Source organism: Osmerus mordax, chromosome 6 (genome assembly GCF_038355195.1).
Source record: "Osmerus mordax isolate fOsmMor3 chromosome 6, fOsmMor3.pri, whole genome shotgun sequence".
Classification (NCBI taxonomy): Eukaryota; Metazoa; Chordata; class Actinopteri; order Osmeriformes; family Osmeridae; genus Osmerus; species Osmerus mordax.
In genome coordinates, this window is record NC_090055.1 from 5,420,284 (window position 1) to 5,444,463 (window position 24,180).

Sequence of the window (24,180 nt, forward strand, 5' to 3'; positions counted from 1 at the left end):
GTCCAATCCATTCCGTTTGCATTGCAGAGTTCTACCTGGCTCTGATTGCCACCAATAACAAATCACAGTCAAGCCTGTTGCACTTTTAAAATTCTGGTGCACTTAACCCTGTATACCATGCAGGTGACAGTGTTAAACATGTACCAATGGCGCTCAGCTTAATGTAGCCTACATGGTCCGTGGATTCGGTGCTCTATTTAATCTCCTGTAATGTCACCCTACGGTATGGATATATCATTCTTCATTTGGCTTTAGAATTCAGGCTAATACTGTAGAGATTTGGCTGGGACTGTATCCAAAGAAACTGTGTGCATACTAAACACTGACTGATCCAGCTGCTAAGCAGAGCCTAGCTGTTGTTTTGGCTTTCTCCTTCCTTATTTATTTCCGTCTCTCCATCTCTGTTTCTCTCTCCTTTCCCACTCTCTCCCTCCCCTCCCTCTCGGTCTCTGTTGTCTCTGGTTGACTCGCAGAGCACCGTCAAGCACAGAGGACACTTTGGGGTCTGTTTGTTTTCAGAGTGTGATGAACGGGTGCACCGTCAAGCTTTCATCCGCATTTTCTCTCCCTCTCTATTCTTCCTTTTGATTCACGGGGACTGACAGGGTGACAGGAAGTGGAGATGCTCCACATTTGATTTGTTTTATTTCTCCCGATTTCATCCCCCGAGGCTGCTGCTGATGTGAGCAGCCGTCTTCAAGTTGACAGACGCTGAGATAAAGCGGGCTTGGGCTTGGTCAGAGTCATCAAAGGATGGCACCCCCTCTCGCCTTTTCATTCTCTTTCTCCTTCTGTGCCTCTCTCTTCACACCCCGGCTGTGATCTTCTTTCCCTCTTTCCTCGACATCCAGCCACTGCCTACTTTCTCTCACGGATTCTTCCTCTCAAGAGGGAAGGCAGCCTGGCTGCTGCTCATTCATCCATGTTGTGACACACAGAATCAATAACTTGTTTATTTTCCTTTGTCCAGACACAAGTTCATTGACCAAACACTGTGTTTATGAATGTTTCTGTGTGTGGAGAGGTGGGATATCCTTCGTCAATGGAAGCACGTTATTGACCAACAGAACAGGAGACACTTGAAGGGTGCATTTATAAAGCAATCAGGCACACACAATCAAAAGATAAGAAATTATCTTAAATCCACAACATTCTGAGGAACTGGTCTATAATTACTCGTCTATGAAATTTACAGAATAATTTAAAGGAATTTGAGGTAAATTCCTGGACATGAAATTCAGAAGGAGGTAATCTTAAACATAATCTGTTTTATGGGTCTGCAGCTGTAGATTCACTACAAAGACCAGGCTCCCCTCCCAGCAGACCTCTGCTGCGATCAGACACACACACACACACACACACACACACACACACACACACACACACACACACACAGACTCACAGACACACACACAGGCCATGAAACATGGATGAGAAGGGGGGGTGAGAGGTTCAAATGCTGAACATGTAACATATCTTGGGTATAGTCACAAGTGGTTTTTCACCAAACCACCAGATGAATACATACACATACAGTACACACACATACACAGACAGACACATACAAATACACACGACCACACACACACTTCACCCATATGGCCAAACACTCCCAGTAAAGAGGCATTAAACCGCAGTCCCTTCAGAAAAGCTATCTGGTGATGTGGAACTGCTTGGCCACTCATCCTTTACCATCCTCCACTGCCCCACAATGCCCTTCACCTACCCTTGGAGCTGGAAAATATGCCCTGACCAATCTGATACCCACCTTCCATGCAATGCCTGGAGGCACTTGGGTAGGGTGTGGAGGGCAGATGCAGGGGGCAGATGTGACTTTGGACCATGAGCAGATTTTGGCCAGGGCATCAGAGGCTTGGGATGAGATTATTGCTGACTCATTTCCAGAAACAACTGTCCTTTTCAGCTTGCTTGGTCCAAATCTACACTGATTAATTCCCAAATCTCTTAACACAGATGTTTAAGATAAAATGTCACATTTACATATTCGTCCAAAATGTAAATTAAAAACTAATAATGTCACTTCTCACATGCCAACATCTGATCTCTTAACTCTGCCCCCTCGTTCCTGTTTCTGCAATTTAATGACTTTCTTTTGCACTACAAAATATAAACAAATTGTATTCATCTTTTTAGTATTAACAACATTCATACCCCTCGTTGAGTCGAGAAAGTACAGCCCGGTACAGTTGATGCTGGGTGCTGGTTGTGTCAGGTCCACAGGGATGGATGAAAGGGTGGACTGCTGCCAGTACAAAGCCTTGCTGGTAGAGGTCTTGGAGCTGGGAGGGAAGTTCCCTCACTGAAACGAGGCGCAGGGTGGATGTGCCATCTTAAAAAGAAGACAGGAGGGATTGATTAGGCACGTCATTATCTTGGAGAATGTTAAACACAGGCAACTGAATCAGTGTGGAGCTACAATGACAAACCAAAAAGACAAGACATTTGCATACATGTATGGACTACAAAGGACTAACCAGACCCAAACTTGAATGCAACCAAAAATATTTTTGAAAAAGCCTTTATATTTTTCACCAACAGTACAAGTTTCAAAGACAAAATGAAATGATTTGCAAGGGCAGTAAACACCCCCAACTCAGAATCCATTTAAGAATATGTTTTAAACTCTAGAAAATATTAGAGCTTTAATGCTACATTCCCTTCCCCTTCCCTTCCATTTACATTTATTCATTTAGCAGACTTTTATCCAAAGTGACTTCCAAGATAGAGCTTTACAAAAGTGCGTAGGTCACTGATCATAACAACGCCCCAAACATTGCTGGTAACCAAAACATGAAGCATACATTGTGAAAAACCAAATAAGTGCCAAAGGCCAGAACCACAAGAGCATGTTGTTAAGTCACAATTAAACAACATGAACCTCAAAGTGCAAGAGTGTACATGTAGAAAAGCAAGCAACAATAATATATTTCACAGCGAGTACAAGAATTTAAATCAGTTATGACTAACCAACAAGAGCAACAAGTCTCTCAATAAGAGTCATTTGTGATCCTGGAGGAAACTAACATCCCTTAACTAAACTTCCCTGAAAATGTAGGCTACTGTACATGGTTGGGAGCAATAACCTACACTTGCTGAATAACCAGGTATTTGACATGGATAGAAAAGAAAATAGAAAAGAATAAAGAGGTGTTCTTTATTATTGTTATGAAATGTTTGTCTTCAATGCTATCTCGACAGCCCAAGCCAAGCCATGCAAAACAGTGTCAGAGACAGAGTGTCATCCTCACTTCAGAATCACCCAGCTGTGCAACAACAAGCACACACAGAGCTCCTGTCCTGGCCAGCCAATCAAAACAGAATGTATGCTAATGAGGATCTCTCTGAGAGAAAGAAAAGTGAGAGAGAAGAGCCAGCAAATGGGTGGGGGAACCTGGTCCCTGGTCGATTGACGGCTGAGCTTTCAGAATCCACAGTGAGAGCGGCATTTAAACCAGTCCAAACAGCTGTGGTGTGTGGGAAGCCGCCAAGAGGGAGAGATTGCAGTGCAAGGTCTGTCACTTTTGACCATAGAATCAGGATTAGAGAAAGGGAAATGGTCCATGGAAACTGTGGACATATGGGAGGTTATGCTGGGGCCAGAATTGCTGTGTATATGTACATATAGTATAGGTATACTTCACGAATGTATCTAAGTATATACTGCATATATATGTATTGTTTGTCTATAGATTTACAGTGTTACTGTACTGGCAGGCTTTCCTCCATTACAGATAATATGCTATTGACACTGACTTTCATTTATCATATCACCTGCCATATAAAAAAAACATTAGCAGTGATGGTAGTTTATGACTGGGGACTCAGGGAGCTCCTCTTGTGTTCATAGTTCATAGTAATGAAATAACAAGGTTGAAAGGTTGTAAACACTTCATCTACTGTACATTGATCACAGGGACATTAAGCCTTAGTATGGAAGATGTGCCCAGTCTTAAATAAAGTAGACATGGGCAACTAAAATCAGTCTGTAAAATCAAAGGCTGGCTGTAATTACTTTAACACTATATTGTCGCATATTTAGACAGTCTATCACCAGGATACCAAAAGAGGAAAGGTGGTAATGGAACAAGGCTCCCACTGCCAATTAGAAAGCAACATTGTGAAGCGGAATAAAGCTGATTCAGTCAGGACTCTCCTGGGCATGGATCCAACGGCCCATTGTGAAACGGCTTTGAACGGCTCTGTCCCCTCAGGCCAGAGACTGGTTTGCTAAAAATATATTTTAAGAATTTCTCAATCACACTCTGTCCTAAACGGCCACAACATGAGCTCCGGGAGTTAACAAGGCATGGAAGAATTAACACAAAGAAATAGGCCAACCATTTCAAAATGGTGGAACGGTTGTATTTCTTCTTCCCCACAAGCTGCCCTTGGACATAATGTGTGATCTGTGATTTTAGTTTCCTCTTTTTTGGAGGATGCATAAACATCCAGTTCTTTCCCCAGGGACTGGATGCTGTATTTGCCTGGTCTGTGAAATGGTGATTATCAGCACAAGTTTAAAACACTTTACTTCTGCTCTGAACTCTTCTGGTTAGATTGGTCAACAGCAAATACAATTATTTTCATCAGGGACCAATGGGAAAACACCCATTGGGAATAAGTGGCCGAATGTTTCTTCCAAAAGCTTGTAGAAATCCAACTTTTATCATGTGTATCCTCCTCCTTACATCTTGTTATTACCAAGTTATGTGAAATCTTGAGATGTGGCGGAAGTGTTGACGCAGCAACAAGATCTGGGCAAATTGCTTTGAAGGTAGATATTACAGATTAGCTCCTGTACGTAGCCTTTACTGTGTCTAATGTCCAATGTCCTCAAAATGTGAGGATCTTTGTAAAGCATATGACCATCTGGACAAGCGGTCTTCAGTAGGTAACCTTATCAGGAAATAGAAAGACAATTATTTCTGCCCATGTTTTGATTCACTCAGAAACATTTTGCTTGCATCAGAAAGAAACAAGAACAAATCATGCTGTGACAAATCATGAGAAAGAAGGCTCCTGGCTGACAACCAACAAATTGGTTTTCTGGAAAATTGTGTTAACACAGACCCATCAAACAAAGACTCCTATGTAACAACAAGAAGGAAACCAAAATGTGGGAAACTTGTAAAGGAATCCATACCAGTTTCATCTGTGAGATGAAAAAGTGCAAGTGGTAAAATGCATCCATTTAGTAGAGATTACTAATGTCTGTACTATACTGCACAGCAAGCATACAGTAGCATGCTGTGATACTGTATGCTCTATAGTTTGAACAAAAAGACATACATAGAAATATGTTAGATTATAACAACCTGAGTGACAATAAAAGTGTGCATAAGTATGTTTGTTTATGCTTGTTAAGATCAGATTGTTTTGATGACAACCACATTACTACCATGCCAAAACTCTCCCTGTACAGAGTTTTGAATCTTACATCTGTTATGAAACCTTCCACTCTTGCCTTCGTCATGTAAGCAGAGTCGATCTAAAGCCCCTTCGTCTCCATCAGTCAATGTGTTTGAAAAAGAAATGAGCAAATATGAAATTAATAAGCTGAGATATTGGAGCACGGGGGCTGAGCAAACACACAGTGCTCTGCCGGGAGTGGACACGCTTCAATACGATTTGCATGAACCTTGAGAGAGGAAAAAAAACATCTGCAATAAATTAGATAACTGGGGCTAGCAGGAAAAGAGCTTCCGATCCATTCATCTGCTATCTGTACTTGGGTATCATTCTATCTCACCATTATTATTACTGAAGTCTGTTTATGTCATGAGTCTATTACTACATTTGCACTAGGCTCAGCCACTGTCTCATATTGATATCAAATGCTCTATTTCTTTGAGTAATGTAGAGATCGAGAGAATGTTTCGTAAACATTTTAAAAGTCAGCGTTGCTTTAACTTCGGGATGTGGCAATGTGTGGCAAAGCAGGATCATGTAATCATGTACTGGAAACAACAACTGCGATCTTGCAACTTGAGTAGGGTACCTGCCTATGTTACAAGGTTGTGGCTGTGACTGTAACCTAATAACCGCCTTTGTTTTTTTACATGAACCCAGTGAAACGTCCTAAACCCTTCCTTTACCCTTTCTAAGTACTAGGTAGTTTTATCATATTATCCTAATTGGCAACATTAGGCTACAATAACATGAACATCTACCCGATGATTATCTTTCCAGAGCAGTGCTATCCTTATTTAAAGCCAATTACTGTAAAATGTCCTTTGACTCCCCTGAACCCTCTCTCCCTTCTGAGGACCACCTATGGGCCTCTCTCTCGCTGTACCTTGTTGCTGTGTCATTAGCTGTGACACTGAAAATGGAAATGCCAGCAGCTCCCCTGTTCCCACCTCCCTTTCTCTTACCTCCTCTCTTTCCCCCCTGCGTTCCCTTTCCACCTCCCTCTATTCCCACCCTCTCCCTGTCTCCCCCCCCTGCTCTTTCTTCTACCTTTATTCTTGTAACTGTCTACCCTCTTGCTTCCAACATGGGGCCAGTCTCTCCACTCCCCCCTCCCCAGAACCTCCACACGGCTCTCGGCCGCAACTCGTCATTAGTAGTCCTGGCTCACAGTACTGCTCTGTAGAGCCTTGGGGGCACAGCCTTGTGCCCTAATTACCCAACTAATGAGTCATTGTGCGAGAGACCTGCTGGTGCCCCTACTCCCTCATTCACTCATACACACGTACAGATTTCAGATTTGCTTACACCCACTGACACAAACTCTGACCCCTACAGTACACATTTGCTTGGAGACTGACACATGCATGCATACGTGCTCGTACACACAGACGCACAAGTCACAAGTCACAGTTGCGCACTGGCCATGTGACTTCGTAGCGTGGGTGCTTGGATAACACCTAAAGTGGGTACAGAACACACTGGTCCTGTTTCCTTTACAGCATAATGATACATGACACATGCTAATCATCTTTAATAAAACCACTGCACCCAGTCATAATTCGGAGGGGAAATGTGGTACAGAGGAACTGTAAGCATGTTTTACGTTATGACAGGCCATGTCAGCTATATGACAGCTTACAAGTGAGAATTGGGACATAGGGCATCCTGGAAGACGTTTGCAGTCAGTCATCAAGAGACCACACCTCTCCATAGCTTGAATACTGATCAGATGTTTAGTCTCTGGTTTTGTTGGGCACATAGAATGGGCAAGAATGCCAAATATGAATGCAATTGTGCTTGCTCCGTCTAGACAGTGCATTTAAGGCTGTCTCTTAGTAAATCTCCACATACATATGCATGCCCTGAAACGCTCAATCTCCAAACTAACTCGGGTAAGCCTTCATGAAAGAGCAGAGAAGCACGGAGAGTTCATCTGCAGACTTGGCTCTGTATTTTGTAACAGGGCATAAAAAAGGTGCCTGGCGTCTTGATGGAAGAAAAACGACCTGTTATTTGCTCAGCCAGTAAAAGGTTTATAAATTGCAGGTAAAGGACTCCCTGGAATTAAGTCTACCTCCATCACATTTGCTTGACAGGAACTCTCTGCACGGGTTTTTGTCCATGCATATCCGCTGACAGGGCTGTTGCCTGGAGACGGCTCTTGAGAGACAAGCAGTGTTAAATGAGCAGGTTGTTCCTCAATGCCCATGCCGAATCCATTGACGTACGGTTTTTCAACCAATGGCAAGACTCAATTACAGTACATGTGTTACATGTTTAAATCTGTTTGTTAGCAGAGCGGGTTCCAGTTCAGTTTGTTATGGGAGGATGGAGAGGGGTATAGTAACATACTTGACATTGCTTGGATGAGCATGTGTTACTTTTGTTTGTGTTGGATACAGTACATGTAATGACATGTAATGACACACTAACAACTTCGGGCCCCTAACATTCCTTTAGAATCACCAAATTAAACATTTCATGTAAGGGCCATAGTTCCTCCTTAATTACTGCCAGAGTGCGTGACATAGTAAACCGGTATGTTACATGGGTCGTTTATACATGAGAGTGAGAGCTGTACACTGAGCTGTTATGTACATCACCTGTTATCACCTGCATCTAAAGTCTCCAGTGCAAGCCTCACCTCAAAAACTGTGACTCTGTGATGTGGGTTGCATAATTAACAGTTAGTCCTTGAGGGTTTAGGTTGGTTGAGGGGCAGTTCTATGGGCGTATGGGAAGCCCTCTGTGACATGCTTGCGTGTTAAAAGGGCTATACAAAAACATTTTGATTTGATTTGGTTAGTCTTACATGGATTCCTGGCATTCTGTCAAATTCAGAACAACTTGTTTGCCAGTGTATTCATAGCATAAATTATGTGAAATATTTATTAATGTCATTAGTTGAGAGTCAATAACAAATTCAATGAATAAACACAATAATTTGGGGGATTTTCATAAAGCTAAGCATGTGTCATGAATATCATAAATAACATATTCATACATTTGGCTGGTTCTGTTATATTAAGTAACTGTGGAAAACAAAAGTCTGATTTAAAATGGAGGCCCTGAAATACAATGATGGAAACTGCATACTAACTTTAATCTTATAATGTGTACTATTATCGCACATCAAAAATGGCATTCAGTTGTTAAGTAATGTGATATAATTCAAGCACATGTTTGGGAAAACAGCATTTTTTCACTCAAGTTTAAACTTGATAACAATGTTTCCATCTTACTAAAACGTTTCTGTAGGGAAGCATCAGCATTTAAGACATATTTGTACATTGCAAAAATGTGAATATTAATTATTACAAATACATTGACAGCCCTGAAAAGCTAATGAAAGAGGCCCTGAGACAGAGCCTTCATTAATGAATGAGGATATCACTCACATCCTCTTCAAAAGTAATTAGTTCTTCATCTAATCGGCCCCATACACCTCAATCTCCCAAACAGATGGGAGGCTACGTCAAGCAACAGGTGGCAAATTGTCATGGAAACTAACATCCCGCCACTATGAATGAATCCATGGAAACTATGTCGTAGGCACAATGTAACAATTTCGATGTTGAGTCTATTCCAATATGGATCTGTAATCATTAATCCATGCACAAGTGAGATATATTTCCCAAGAAATTCAAAACAGAACATGTGCACCACCTGTATCAATCTTTTACATGTAAAAGGCAGTGAGTCATTTAGGGCTTGCTTACTTAGAATTGGTTTTTTGATGCCTTCATTCTACTTAAGAATTGTACAAAACTATCGATGTGACAAGTAAGTGTGTTCGATGAATCTTGAAATAGAGTGAAATGCACATGTCTGAGGAATAGCTTCTGAAACAAACTACTTTCACAGTATGATAAACATGCCAAAAGCACTCTAGGTGCTGTGAGTTTAAATACTGCTGCATGACCTTATCTGGAGAGCTGCTTTGTCAATACAGCTTCTTCCATCCATGTAGTTACAGGCCACTCTCCGACAAAGTAGATTTCATGGCCTCAAACATTTCACACCTATTTTGCCCACCAAGTTTGTCAATTTGTTTGCAGGAGTGCTTTGTTCAGTTATTAATGGAGAGTCCTTCAGACTGATTCCTGCTCAGCTGAGTCTCATACTCGTTCAGACAACAGAGTGGGTGGAGATGAAGCCCCGTCTTAGTGAACCAATCTAATGAGATACAACTTACAATGTTTGGAAAAGTCTGACTTTTCATACTTTTCTAGCTCAGAGGGGAATCAAACTACTTCAGAGAGCCAGGAAGCTTACATAAATTGGCTTTTAGAAGAGAATGCTACAAAGACAAAGGTCTTTGAGTGAGGGGCTGTGAGTGTAATATGTTAGGCCTTACCTCTCAAATGCCATTTCAGAGCCTAAATATGTCTTGATTATGCACAACAATGTTTTCTCAAAGAATCAATGTCAACAAAACCTTAAAGTGAAACTTAAGCTTTTAAAGCAGAGACATCCTTAGCTAGCATGGCTCTCAGGAAGTGAGGTCAAAGTTCAGGTTCAGTTCCTTTAAACCCTAACCAACCTAGCTTTACCTTTAAGTTTTAGAGTGACATAGACATGATACTGTAATACAGGCTATATAAAGTATATGACTCCCCCCCCCCCCCAAAAAATAAATCTAATTCTAATCTAAATCTAAAATCGAATTGTTCCTCCGGTTGGTTCTTTGAAGGCAGGGGCAAGGTTTGAAAAGGTGTTTTGTTGAATTTAGATTGTTTACTCTGGCACCATCGGGGGCCTAGATTTAATTTCAGCACAATCAATACTAGCATAATGGAACTGAGTAAGAAGGCTATGCGACCAAATAAAGCTGTGTGGGGGCGGTGGCCTTATTGTGTGTCTGTCGGGAAGACAACTTAGAATAGAAAACACTGAGTAATTCAGGGATGTTTCCACACACACACACATACACATACTGTACCATCAGGCATCAAACACTCAAAAAGAAAGAGCTACCAGCCCGCCCAAAACTGTTTTATCTCCATTCTGTCAGCTAAATCAAGCTTTAGCCACCACAAAAAGAAGACCTTGGACACAGCAATAAAGTACCTCAAATACAAATGGAAAAAAACCTATTGTACTGACACAGGCTCAGATAAGGATTAGAGAGATCAAGAAAAATAGCAAGAGAGAGAGAGGGGGAAAGAGAGAGAGAGAGAGAGAGTGAGAGAGACAGAGAGAGAGTGAGAGAGAGAGAGAGAGAGAGAGAGAGAGAGAGAGAGAGAGAGAGAGAGAGAGAGAGAGAGAGAGAGAGAGAGAGAGAGAGAGAGAGAGAGAGAGAGAGAGAGAGAGAGAGAGAGAGAGAGAGAGAGAGAGAGAGAGAAAATAGAGGATATGGAGGGGAAGGAACTATGCCGAAATGTGCGTTTCCTGTTCATGCAAAAACACTGTCAGCATTAGCTCTGGTTTGAAGATGTACTGAGTTGATGCTGCTGAGTTTGCCAAAGCCTTAAACCCTGCTCTATCTTTCTTCTTTCACACATGACTAACTGATACTTTGCTGTACTGTATGTGTGCAATATAATGAAACAGAGACTCAGAGACAAGACAGTGAACCAAGATCATGGTTAAAACGGTTGTCAAGGGCCTTTGTTCCAGTTTGACTTTCAGACTGAAAAAAATATTCATATGACTGAAGCTACTTGGAATCTGTATTAATTGTGTCATTTAACCACTTGCAAGATCATATTTTTGTTGTTGTTGTTGAAGTGTATTACATTAACATTTACATTTATTCATTTAGCAGACACTTTTATCCAAAGCGACTTCCAAGAGAGAGGTTTACAAAAGAGCATAGATCACTGATCATAACAACGAGATAGCCCCAGAACATTGCGAGTAGCCAAACATGAAGCATACATTGTGACAAGCAAATAAATGCCAATGGGGAGAACCATAAGAGCATGTAGTTAAACAAGTTACAAATTAAACAACATGAACCTCAAAAGAGTGTACCTGTAGAAAAAAGCAAGCAACAATAATATACTATAATTATTACAATTACTATTGCAACTTGGGTTAGGGTTAGAGATAGATACCTCTCAAGTCAAAAAACTGTGCTCCAAAAATGCATGGGTTTTATTTATCTCTGTGTAGCACAAATCATTTCAGATAATCATGCACCGGGACACAATTCGTGCTTATGAGCAGCGTGATACCAGGTGACTACTGGCCATCATCATCATAATCGTCATTAATTCTGTACGATGTGACTATTCAAGGCCACTTATATACACGCAAACATTCTTTTCTACAGCCTGTCGTGCTTTTGACGTAGATTTACATAGGAAACATGCTCTGCATGAAGTGTGTTTGATCTCTGTCATTGCAACAGCCCCCACAGTGAGAATATAATGGAAATCTAATGTGAAAGCAGGTGACCATGAATTCACTCTTCAATGTCATTACCCTGAGACCCGACTTTTAATTCCGCCTCTAGGAGCATGGAACCTGGATATACCCTGGATGCCTGGTTTCATGGCTAATCTCCACTCAGAACCCTGCACGGGTGTCCTGCTGACCTCCCCTCATCACCCTCCATCTTTAGAGCGGTGAGTCGAGCGCTGGGAGAAAGCTGCTTCTACATGTCACTCACCTGCCACACAGCTTCTATTAACCAGAGGACACGAGGCCTTGCGGAGGTTTGCATATAAATAATGTGTCTGGCACTAAGATTAAATCAAATTGGGTGTCTGAGTGTATGTGTGCATCTATGGTTTATGTGTGTGGTTTTGATTTCAAGGACAACATAACAAGTACATGCTGTCTGCAGTCAGCTGGTGAAGACACCGTTTTTTTTGTTCATTTTCACACAGATACATCCTTCCATACAACTTTATGACTGATGTGTAAAGCTTATATACCTTGGACGGAGCTGTCACTTAGTACTTTAGGTCCATGTCTTTAAATATACAGGATCTGGATGGAAAAGTAGGCCAATTGAACAATAATTGAAAAACATTGATTCAACAATTGTGTAGAATAAAGAACTTCTACTACAGATGTATGTCTTGTCGCTTACTGAGTAGTTTACATACATTCCTACTGGTATTTGGCAATGATGACATTGTGTTGTTACCATTATTAGTTAGCAATACAGCACCACAAAAACTTAGAGATGGACAGACACCCAGACAGCTAGGCTGCTTCTCCTCATCCATCCACTCCAGTCAGACTGACAAACTAATGAAGACTAATAAACTGTCACAGCCTCCATCCCTTAGACAGTATTGCTCAGATTCACAGAGATGCCTCTCCCCCACAACCTCCGGTCCCCACCTACCCTCCTTCCCACCCTCTGCTCTAACCCTGACTGCGTCTTAAGGGGAAATAACAGAGGGAGTGCTATATATAGCCCCAACCTCCACGCCCTGCTCTAGCCCAACCAAGCGCCTGCTCCTATAGCAGGTTTCAGGATCTCACAAAGAAACAAACACCTATGCCTGTGTGCATGTGTCAGTTCCTGCATGTGTGTGTGTGAGTGTGTTTGGGGGAGTCAGTAGGCAAGGGGCGGGTTGCACAAAGGCTTAGGGTTCAAAAAGGAGGCACGTGGACCATGAGGATCATGTTTGGTAATCACAAGATAGCATGGTACAGTTATGTATTCTGTCAAGTAAGGTTGTTTTCTGAGTTGTTATTGCTAGCTTAGAGTGTTCTCGTTTGTCATGTAAATTAATTCAGTATTCTTCCCTATTTCAAATTCTTATTTATATTATATATTTGGTTCGGAATTATTGTTAATTATTTTATTAAAGGGTAGATAGGCTGCCGGAGATTGTCAAGACAAGCTGGACCAAATTATTCCAATGTACTTATACTTGCACTTAAACTATAAACTTGAAATAAAATCTTACATTGGGAATCTAGTTTTAAGACTTACCATCTTTCCCTATGAGGAAGTCCAGGAAGCGGTACGTGTAGGCCACCCCCACCTTGGTCTCCACCTGAGGTCTCTTCAGTGTGGAATAGATCTTCCCTGGACTGTTCTCCTCGGACGGCTTCAGCTTTCTCAGTCCACACCCCATCTCTCCGGAGTGTGTTTGTGCACCCTGAAAAGAGAGAAGGGTTGAGAGGAGGCTAAATCTTCTGTGTGCTCTCAATCAATCAATTTTCTCCTTACTCTCCCTCTATGTGTGTGTGTGTGTGTGTAGTTGTGTATGAAGCTGGACACCAGTCATAAAGCATCATCGCTGTCTGGTAGAAGGAAATATTAATCTGTTTTTCTCTTCCCATCCCTGTCACTCTAACGCTCACTCTCATTTAAATACACACATGACCCTATAGGCCACACACACATACACACAGACATCCGATCCGTGGTCCCTCAGGGAGTTTCAGAGGGAAAACCAATAAGGAACAACATGCCGGATAACGCCTCCAAATAAATAAATAAAAGGTCATAAATGAGCCTGATTTTTCATGGTTCCCAGAGCCCTCTATCCCAAAGGGGGTGATAGAAGTTCCAGGGTGTTCCTGCTTGCCTGGCAACACCCAAATTACTTGTAACTGTGTCACTGCATCTCTACTGGCCGGAGCAGATTATATCCTACTGCACTGTAAACCTTAAACATTCAGAATACTCATAACGTGTGTGGTTACTAATGACAATAAACCATTTGAGCAATTTCTAGAAGTAAACTAGAGAGGGTACAATTCCTGGGGAAATTGTAGGGTGTGCTTGCTTGCGTCGGTTGCACAGGGGTCCGTTTTTAATGACATTTTTACAACTGATATTTCTGTATATTTTATATAAAAATGTATAGGGCCTACTTATTATTTATAAAGATTACATAGATTTAAAAGCATATTTTTGTTGCTGCTCATTTACAACTCAAAATACGAGTGAAGTGTAGAATGAAATAGATGTCTTCTCATTTCCCCTGCAAGAGGCAGCCTCATAGCTGAATCAACGAATAAATTTGGCAGACCGGTGTCAAAATTGACCTAATCTGTATGATTTACACGTCCTTTTAAGTTTTTCCCTTCTCGTGATATTTTCAGGAATTTAGCCTACTCATTGCATTCATTCATTAATAAAGAACCCCCTTTGAAGATTATTCTACGACGTTACCCGGCAGTAGAAGATGGAATCGCGATTCAGACAGTCCCATCTGCTAACTGAAAATATGCCCCCCAAAACGTAAATAAGCTTGACATTTATTTAGTGGAAAATCGCTCATTCATAAAAAGCTCACTGGTAGCGATCATTGTCAGTAACAACGCAAAATGCGATATAGCCCTGTGTGGAGAAGCTGCCCCGGTAAATTGTACTACTGCGGTACAGTACTAGTAGACTACTGCTGTGTTCGTCTTGGTAGCGATTCTGTGGTTGAATTGGATTTAACGTTCCGTTGTACGGTTTAGGCTGAAATTAATTATTTTCATGAACAGATTGGCAACGTTTAGGCTGTGGCAATGAAGTTCAGGTTAGTAGTTAGATAGACTTTTGATTAAGTAAAGGGAGTGCCGAACATGTTCTGTCGCCGTTTGACTTCCTACAGCTGTGTAGATGTTTTTGTAGTGTCTCGCGTAGGCTACAGCATTGCAGTGAGCAACACTGGTTTGAAACCCCAGGTAATGATAATTTCACCCACAAATCGTTTACTTGTAATGTAATGTCATAATAAATCCTACAACGAAAATGTATTTGTGAGGAATGTTTATTTTAAAGATTGAAAACAGATGCATCATAGACCACTGTAGTATGTGTTGCCCGGGCAACAGAGGCTAATGTCATGATGCTAATGCTTCAGTGAAATAGTAGACTACCGTTTCCAAAAGTAGATGTGGGCCTACTTCCTTAATAATATCAGCTAATATTGTACATTACATTTCATAATTGTGTTTCACATCACAAAGTAAAATGAGTAAATAGTTATCACCCTGGCCTCTTTGCTTGTGGCGTTCCTGCAGCTGCCTTGCAGTAAAGCTATAGTTAGCCTAGCTATCCCCAAGTTAACAGATGTGAAACGAATGTTCTGCTACAGGTAGTCACGCGTGTTTTCGTGACGTTAGTGACGTAGTGACGTTAGTAACGTCAGTGACTGTGGCTAGCAAATTAGCCACCGTTAGCTTCACTTTTCACCACAAAAACGCAATTTCTACTTAAACCATGCAACGGAACGTAAATAAAAATACAACCAACGCAATCGCTACCAAGACGAACCTTTTGACACCGCCGTTGTGTATGTAGTCCAAATATTGACTGATCCTTAGGGGGGCGAAAATAAAGAAAGAAAGAAATATATATGTGAGAGAACAAAGGTTGTGCTCTCGCCGAAGGCTTGAGCACACCCAATAATACAATCTATACATTTATTAAATGACGGTTTGATTACTTAAACAGTTTGATGTAATCAGTTTCCACCATCTGGGTTTTCTAGGGCGTGCAAAAGCTAGATTTGGGAAGGATGGGGTGGGTTGGAAGTCTGATGGGTCTTGGCTGCCGTCTGGCCCCTTTTAATAGATCTCTATTGTGTACCTTTCTAATAACTTAAGAAGAGCCGCTGCTAGAAGAGGGGGCAGTTGGTGGGAAAGATGGGGGTTGAGGGGTGGTGGAAGGATAGAGCTGGTCGGTGTGGGGGTGGGGAGGGGGAAATGGTGTGCTAAGTTAATGAGGTGAGCTGGAAGAATGAAAAGGTGAAAACCAATCAAGGTAAGGAAGAGGAAATGGGGTGACTGGTTGGAGATTATTCGTTAGTGAGACAAGGGTCTGTAATGCATTGCAAGTAGAACGTGGGAGAGAGAGGGAGGGACAGAAAGAGGACTGCAAGAAGACTCTCAAATAAAGGATGATGAGGAAGGCCACAGGCTTGTTGGCAACAGAAGATTCATACCAGTTACCATGAGTGCTGTCCATTTTAGAAACACATCTCTGTTGTGTGTCATGGGACATATTTGTTGTGCCCAATGTCTCTTTTTGAGTTACTGTAAATTGAGGAAAAGGCATGTGATCAAACTACAACTTAATAGCAGTGATAGCGGTGGGATCTTTGATGTCCTATGATGTTTTTGGTGTTCAGTGGAGCTGAGCATGTCATCTCAGGGAACTGTGTCATCTATACTACATGTCTATGAATTAGATCAAAACCTTTCTTCCTATTCCCAGAGTGCATATTCAAAGGCAAAAAGACAAGTAAAAATAGCTCCATTAATTTCCCTGTTTCCCATGTGTTCTCAAATCTAAAAAGAACATAAGCACCCAGGACCATATGCAAACTTCGATATGTTCAATTAGTACATCTTTTAAAATAATTTCTGACATCAAAATAAACAAGACAAGAGTTAACATGCTTCTAAGACCCAGAATCCTTCTACAGTCTACTTAAACAGCGTTTACCATAATCTCTTGCCTCAGATATGGTCTCTGTCACTTTCAGTGAGAGTGAGCAAGTGAGACACAAAGAGAGAGTTTAAGATAGAGAAACAGTCAGAGAAGGAAAGGTGGAGAGAGAGAACAAAGGGGCTCTGCCATGATGTCTACATTGACAAGGGGAAAGGGGCCAGAACAAAAGAGGTGAACAAAAAGAAAACAAAGGGAGAGAACAAATGGAGGAGGCTTGTATTTGCCTAACTCCTGGGGACTAGAGGAGGCGAGGCGGTGGTGTGTATTTTTAGAGCTGACACGGGAAGTGTGAGATGTTTATGATTTTTTTGCAACAACTTTTTTTCTCTCACCAACTTCTCCTTAGAGGTGGTCTGCTCAGGGCAGTCAGAATTTGTTGGGCCTGACCATTTTCCTATAGCACTCTGCAGCCTGGTTTGAGGTTTAAACTAAATTGTCTCCTTTTTCTTCGCACTAAGTCCGTCAAATCTGATGTTTAGCTCAATAAGACCTTATAAGGTTGTGAACAGTACGTTTGAGTTTGTTTAGATTGTTGTGACCAGGCTTCCCTGATATGATAGAGAAGTAGGGGTCATGTTATTCACATTCATTTCAATGTCCATTGCTTCACTGGCGTCAAGGTTATGAACTCCACCATGGGTTCAGGAACTGAAAGCAACAATCATGCATTTCTGGAAGCAATTGCCAGGAAATTATGTGGCTAAAGATGTGGCTGAATGCTCGAGACAACTACTTTGAATTATCTTTCAAATGGAGGGACTGGTAGAAAACCAATCAAGACCATGTAAAATATTGTTCTCTCACTCCTTGATATGTCCTTGTCCTTTTGTGACAAAAGTAGTACATAAGGTGCAGTTTCCTGTTGGTGTGTTGTCTCCACTACAGGGAGAGTGCTCTCAAGGGCCAAGAGCACAGAGCACTGAGTAGGGTCATTCCCCATTTGAATAATATCCTCCCTCCCTCCTTCCTTCCTTCCTTGGCTTCTCACCGAGGTGGGACGGTGTATGGGGAGGTTACAGGGAAGGGGCCAAAGAGAAGAGGAAAAGCATAGATGGGCTGGGATTTGAACATATTGAATGTTGCCATTATTAACCAACCTATAACACTGAAACTGGACCTAAGGACAGCTAAATATTAGAGAAAGGTAAATTTGTGAACCATGTTGTTGGAAGGATTATAACTATGTACTAACTATTACAATGTGCAAGGTCAATATGTATTTACACACACAAAGATAATCCTACTTGGTAGATGAGAGGAGATGAGTGCAAATGAAAAGTTGTCTGAAAAGAGTCTGTGTTTATAGTGCTTCAAGGCTGAATGTCCTAGCTCACTCTGGCCTGGCTGAACCCCTATCCTTGTACAGTACTGTCTCAAGGCCTGAGCACAATCCACACATTACAGCCAGACACACATACACACACACACAAATGTCTAGGGAGCTATTACCATGGGAACCAGACCCTTCACGACTATTCCCGCTCTGAGGAGAATAATAGACACCAATATCCCTTGCCTCATTTTTTTTTCTTTTTGAAGGCTAAGCTCTTCTCTCCCTCCCTCTTTCTCTCCCTCCCTCTTTCTCTCCCTCCCATTCTCTTGGTCTCCTTTTTCCCTGTTTTTTTTTTGTCTATACTATCGGCTCACTCCTTTCCTCCTCCATAAGTCTTTCTTTCCTCATCTGCTAGAGCAATCCACATATTCTCTTCTTATTCTGCATTTGACAGTCATGAGTTTAATATCTTATGCATAATCTTTTCCTACTGGGATTTTAACATCATTCTAGACTGAAAATCCAAACATATTGTAAATCTACCATGCATAAGCAATGGAATGTTTTGGGATCACCATCAAAGTGAATGCATGTCTAAAAGAAAAAAGGCGTAAAAGCTGGTTAAAAATAGACAATCTTTTGGTTTCTCATAATTTTCCTCAAAACATGAATCACTCACTCTTTTCAGTGAACTTGCTTGAGGCAGGTCAATGAAGTCCGTGGCTTATTCATATACCATATTGACATGTCCATGTTGAACATTACCCAATCAATATTGCCACCGTTTTCTGGACCACCCATAACATCAGGAGTCCATTTGGCTTCTAGAAATATCAAGGGGTTTGTCATGTTCCTCAATTACTGTAAGCCACTAGAAAGCAACGAATATTAGGCACTGAGTTTCCCCTTGTAGAATCTGGCCTGACATATGTTAAATATGTTCTGATCTGATGAGGGAATGAAAAATAGTAGAACACTGGCAACCTCTTAATATAACGTCCTCGACTCTTTATTCAAGAAACAACACAGTATTATGATTTGAAGGTCCCACAACTAAGAACCATCACAATCCAGCAACATGGCGCTGTGGCCTGGTCTGCTTAATAGACTTAGAGACCAAAATCCACATTTGTTAAACTGTCCACGCCTGTGAGACCATCAACACCTGTTGATAATAAGACTGTGAATCCCACCAAGGGAGTCGACCCAGCACATCCAACTTTCACCGTCCAAAGACGAGAACTCTAAGAAGTCTATAGCAGGCAATTTGAACCCTCAAATTAAGCTGCTGTTCTAAGGAAACAGAAAGCATCCTTTTGGCAACTGTACATTTATTCATTTAGCAGACGCTTTCATCCAAAGCGACTTCCAAGAGAGAGCTTTACCTGTAACTGTAACTTTGATAGACATTGATCTTTGATTAATGTACTATAATTTGTCATTTGAAAGTACCAGCACTAAGAAATATCACAATCCAACATCCATTAGCAGAAAGGCTTTCTGGTAATATCCTGTCTTAATCTAGGGCTATGCCGGTAGCTTGAATAACTTGGCGTCTTCAAAAGCCCATTACTAAAGAACAAGAGATGAACATTCTTTCCCAGCAATCTTGCACACTAAACATGCATTCAAAGAACAGAGATATGAAGCTTGTGCAAAAAATCTATTCATCATCTTCCAGAACGTCATCAAACTAAGATATTTGTATCCCCAGAGATCAGGTTGTGGTGAATGAGGAGAAAATGACAAACCAGTTGAGTTACGGTTGTAAAAAAAAAGACCATTACCTTTTCAACAGATATTTAGTGTTTATAGTAAAAAATATTGAATGAAAACAGTAACTTTTTTAAACCATTTTGCATGATAAAGATTGAGAGATTATTTTATTGGAATGAACTTAGTTTGCATTCTGAAATGTACAATCGTCAATAATTATGCTGATGCGCATATATTGTCAAAGGTATGTCATATAAAACATCACAACACAAACTTATTTCCACATTCTGAAATGACTGATGTTTTTTGCAGGAATTCTGAAAATGTTTCTCTATGTGTATGTGAATGAGCTTCTGACCCATCAACACTAAAGGGTTAACACAGTCCAGCGCTCACAACTCACCAGCTGGAACTGATTAACTGGTTGACTTAAACAGTGTTCACTCACTGAACTTTCTCTGTCTTTTCCTCATTCCCCCAACTTCTCTGATGCTTCCTGTCGGCTGTCTTGCCTTTCTCATACTTTCTCCTTTCTCATATTTTTCATTGGGCTTCTCACATCCCTCCATTTGAGCCTTCCATATACTTCTAAAAGTCTTTAAGATTCAGGACATGCAAATGCACACATCTATACATGCACGCGCCACTTTATTTTGATACTGTACGTCAAGCACACCTTCAAGTTCTGTCAGGGTTCAGTGATTGGAACCAGGTGGACATTTTTGGGCATTCTTGCTCCCCCCTGTACCATCGTACAATTGACTTCAACCCCACCAGCCAATTGATCTGCATGATTACTGCCCTGAGGGCGAATGTGGTTGTGTTTCCGTGAGTTGGTTGTTATACCAAGATAAACCAAAGTTGTAACTTGTGCCACCCACTGATGTATAGATGTGCCCTCAGTTTTGTGGTGCTTGGTATGAGCTACTGATTTACTTTTGTCTTCTGTCCAAGCTTACCCTGGGATTTGATGGACATACAGTGGTATCACATTGAAAATACACACAAGTCATAGATACTGATAAGAGAGGGAATAATGGGTGATGCTCAAATTACTCTATTCTGTTCCCCAGTTCATACTACTGATTAGAAGATGTCTGCCATCTGACATGCATACTATACATACAAACATGCATATAAACATACATGCATGTACATACAGACAGACCAACACACACACACACACACACATACACACACACAGGCACAAACACACAGACTTGTAGCACACAAACACACATCTTTGGCAGTCTGACAGATTGCTTACCTGTTTAGAAGCTGTGAACCACACCGGGGTCTGAAAGTTGACTGTTGAGATCAGGAGAAAGCAACTGGACCAGCTGTTTCAAAAGAGATATTCATTCCACTGACAGGAGAAGAGCACAGTAAGAGATGCTCCTATCCACTGAGATTCCTGACGCAGGTTCTCTTGACACAGCTGGAACAAGGAGCTGGTGGCAGGAGAAAAGAGAAACAAGCGAGCAGGAGCAGTCTGATATGTGGAGGGAATCAGTAGCTCTGGTAGCGAGTTGTTTTCTCTCAGGCGACTCACTCAGCTAAAGGAGTGCAGAAAACTGTCTGCTTCATGCTCAAAGTATGCCTCGCTGATGTTCTGCAAGCTCTGGAAAACCACATCCTGTCACATCTACCTCACCTCTCTCTCTCTCTCTCTCTCTCTCTCTCTCTCTCTCTCTCTCTGTTTTCGCTGCTAATTCTGTCTCCTCTCTCTTCCGTGATTGTCAGTGCGCTCTGACCCAGCCTCTGCTCAGTGCAGTCCCTCCACCCCTCTCTTTGCCTCCCTCTGTCGCTCTCTCTCTACCTCGCTCCCTCGCTCACTCACACTCAATGCTTCTCCAGCCGAGCACCAGTTCCAGTCGACTGAAGAATCCATTTGAGTTTGACTTGAGGGGAATGAGAGAGAGGAAAGGGAAAGAGAGTGAGCAGGGAGGGAAGGGGAAGGAAGGGTCGGGACATACCAGATTGAGGGAAAGAGCAGCAGAGGTGGGCAAGGGGAAGAGTGCTTGAGCAGCCAAAGTGGAGATAGGAGAGAGAAACAGCAAGAGACAAACAAACCATAGAAAGAGAAACTGGGAGACATAATGAGTACTGTGTGTATTTGAAGAAAAAATAATTGAGGTACCCTACTTGTAGATTTGGGAGGGTTGTATGGCTGGCATTAGGAATTAGGGCGAGAGGATATATTTCGGGGATTTGAATGGGTGTTTCTGCTGTCCTCTATAGTGACTATCCATATTTAATGTTATCCAGTTGATGCCCCTTGTAGGTGTGTATTCATTATTCAGACCAGTCTGAAATGCTGCTTAGAGAGCGATGCGACTGCTCATGGGACAGCTGTCTGACGCATCAACAACAACAACAACAACAATGTCAAAAAGGCAACTCGGTGGCTCTGCCTTGCTTGCTTGAACGGCCTCTTGGTGGCAAATAGTGAAACCCCTCTTATGACAATTTTGAGGTTTGATGATATCCCAAAGATTCAAAGTTTGAGGATAATCATTTTCTCCAATTTCTTTGTGCGTTTAAGTTATGCGCCAACATCCTGGGTCCTTTTTCATGTAGGAGGAAAATCTGTGGTTTACTACAGTAGTTGATGGGAGGGTTGAGGACACCATTCTGTTTTGTAGGTATTTTGATTGTATTTTGTATAACTTCCTGTTGGACTGAAAGCATCATTCTATTGGCCATGCTCAAAATTGAGGTTTTAGAAATTATTGAAACTGGAATTAAACCCAACCCTGCTGCTTGTACAATATTTCTAGTTCTGGCGAACATCCAATTTTGACAGAGGTTTGTCAGCCTTTGCTTTTGATATACAGAAAAGAGGCAAATAAGAAACATAGTTACCTAGTTAAGGTAGATTGTTGATATGACTTGTTATAACTTTACTGTATACAGTATCTATACTGCTGAAGCTTAAAGTAGAGTAACGAACCCCCAGAGTATATTTGCCTAATCTGTTTACAATCTGTCAAACTTTGTGAGCAAAAAACCACGAACATCATGTAATCAGAGGGAATGCTTGAGTGGGTGAATTGTTCTAACTGAAACTGAGAATACACACAGTGGTGGCACAGACTGTCAACTGCTAAAACTAAAGCAACCTCAAGGGCTGTATCAGTGATTTTTGCTGACATTTTCATGTTGGTTGAGGCTCCAAAACAACCCTAATGGGACATATAATGAGGGAGAGTCAGGTGGCTGAGCGGTTAGGGAGTCGGGATAGTAATCTGAAGGTTACCGGTTCGATTCCCGGCTCTGTAAATGACGTTGTGTCCTTGGGCAAGTCACTTCACCCTACTTGCCTCGGGGGAATGTCCCTGTACCTCCTGTAAGTCGCTCTGGATAAGAGTGTCTGCTAAATGACTAAATGTAAATGTAAATATAATGCCAGTCCAAGTTGTTGAGCTAGGAAGTCACGTATTGGTTTGTGCATAGCTGGTATTTGTTAAATAACGCATGTGTTCTTGATGGGTGGCAGGACAAATAATTGATTGACTTGAAAAGAATCAGTGCAGTGTGACATGACTGCTAAAGATTTAACTGAAAGAAATACAAATATTATAATAATAATAAAACACCATTAGTTTAGTTTATAATTTTGTTAATTCATATATCCATAAATGCTGAGTTTGAGATTCTTTAAAAAACGTCTATACAGTTGTTTTAATGCAATTTATGTAATATGACACAAGAGTGCCCTCTGGTGTTTTCCATAGTAAGCTAGTTTTAACACTAAATTGACATTGACCGACTGGTACAGTTGTTTTCCCTTTTAAGAACTCCATGAGTAAATGTGTCATGGCCAAGAAAAGAATTTCGGAGCTCATATACTATTGACTACTCTATTATATTACTATGCTAATATACAAGTACAGCCATTACTTTACTCACTGAGCTTTACAGTAGCTAAGACTTTATTAAACCCACAGTATTAGACCACTATGTTGCCACAGATTTCAAAGAAAATCTATAAAAATAAATAAAAGAGCCAAACGTAATAGAAATAAGGAGAAAATGTGGCATTTTTCCACACACACCTGCACGATATTCTTGACTTTGTCTTTTACTATTTATTTCTGTTGGCTTCAGCATTACTCATAGCCGAAACTGGTAAAATGATGATAAAAAAATAATCAATGTCAAATGTTCAATAGAAGAGTCACTTTACTTACACAACTTGTAGGCTACTGACAACTTGACCATGCTCATACTGCTTCACTACTTCTACTCTGCTGAGACAACACTAAGGTAGCATGGACATGTGTAGGTGGTAATAATCAACAATTCTTGTAAGGTTTTGGTTAAAGTTAATGTTTGGATTAACAACTATGCACTAATTTATGGTATTCGGTATTACTGAGGGACTTGTTGC

General features: G+C 41.2%; 1 protein-coding gene across 2 annotated transcripts in view; it reads right to left on the reverse strand.

The window, feature by feature from the left end:
- Positions 1-21,296, reverse strand: part of LOC136944514 (raftlin-like) — a 42,234-nt gene extending 20,938 nt beyond the window's left edge. For both annotated transcript variants that reach the window (XM_067238312.1, XM_067238311.1), the window contains exons 1-3: positions 21,055-21,296; positions 13,334-13,502; positions 2,173-2,350 (exon numbers count right to left, since the gene is read on the reverse strand). In XM_067238312.1, coding sequence (XP_067094413.1) covers positions 2,173-2,350; positions 13,334-13,478 — 323 coding nt within the window. In that variant the 5' untranslated portion in view covers positions 13,479-13,502; positions 21,055-21,296. The remainder of the gene's footprint in view (positions 1-2,172; positions 2,351-13,333; positions 13,503-21,054) is intronic.
- Between the last annotated feature and the right edge of the window lie 2,884 nt (positions 21,297-24,180).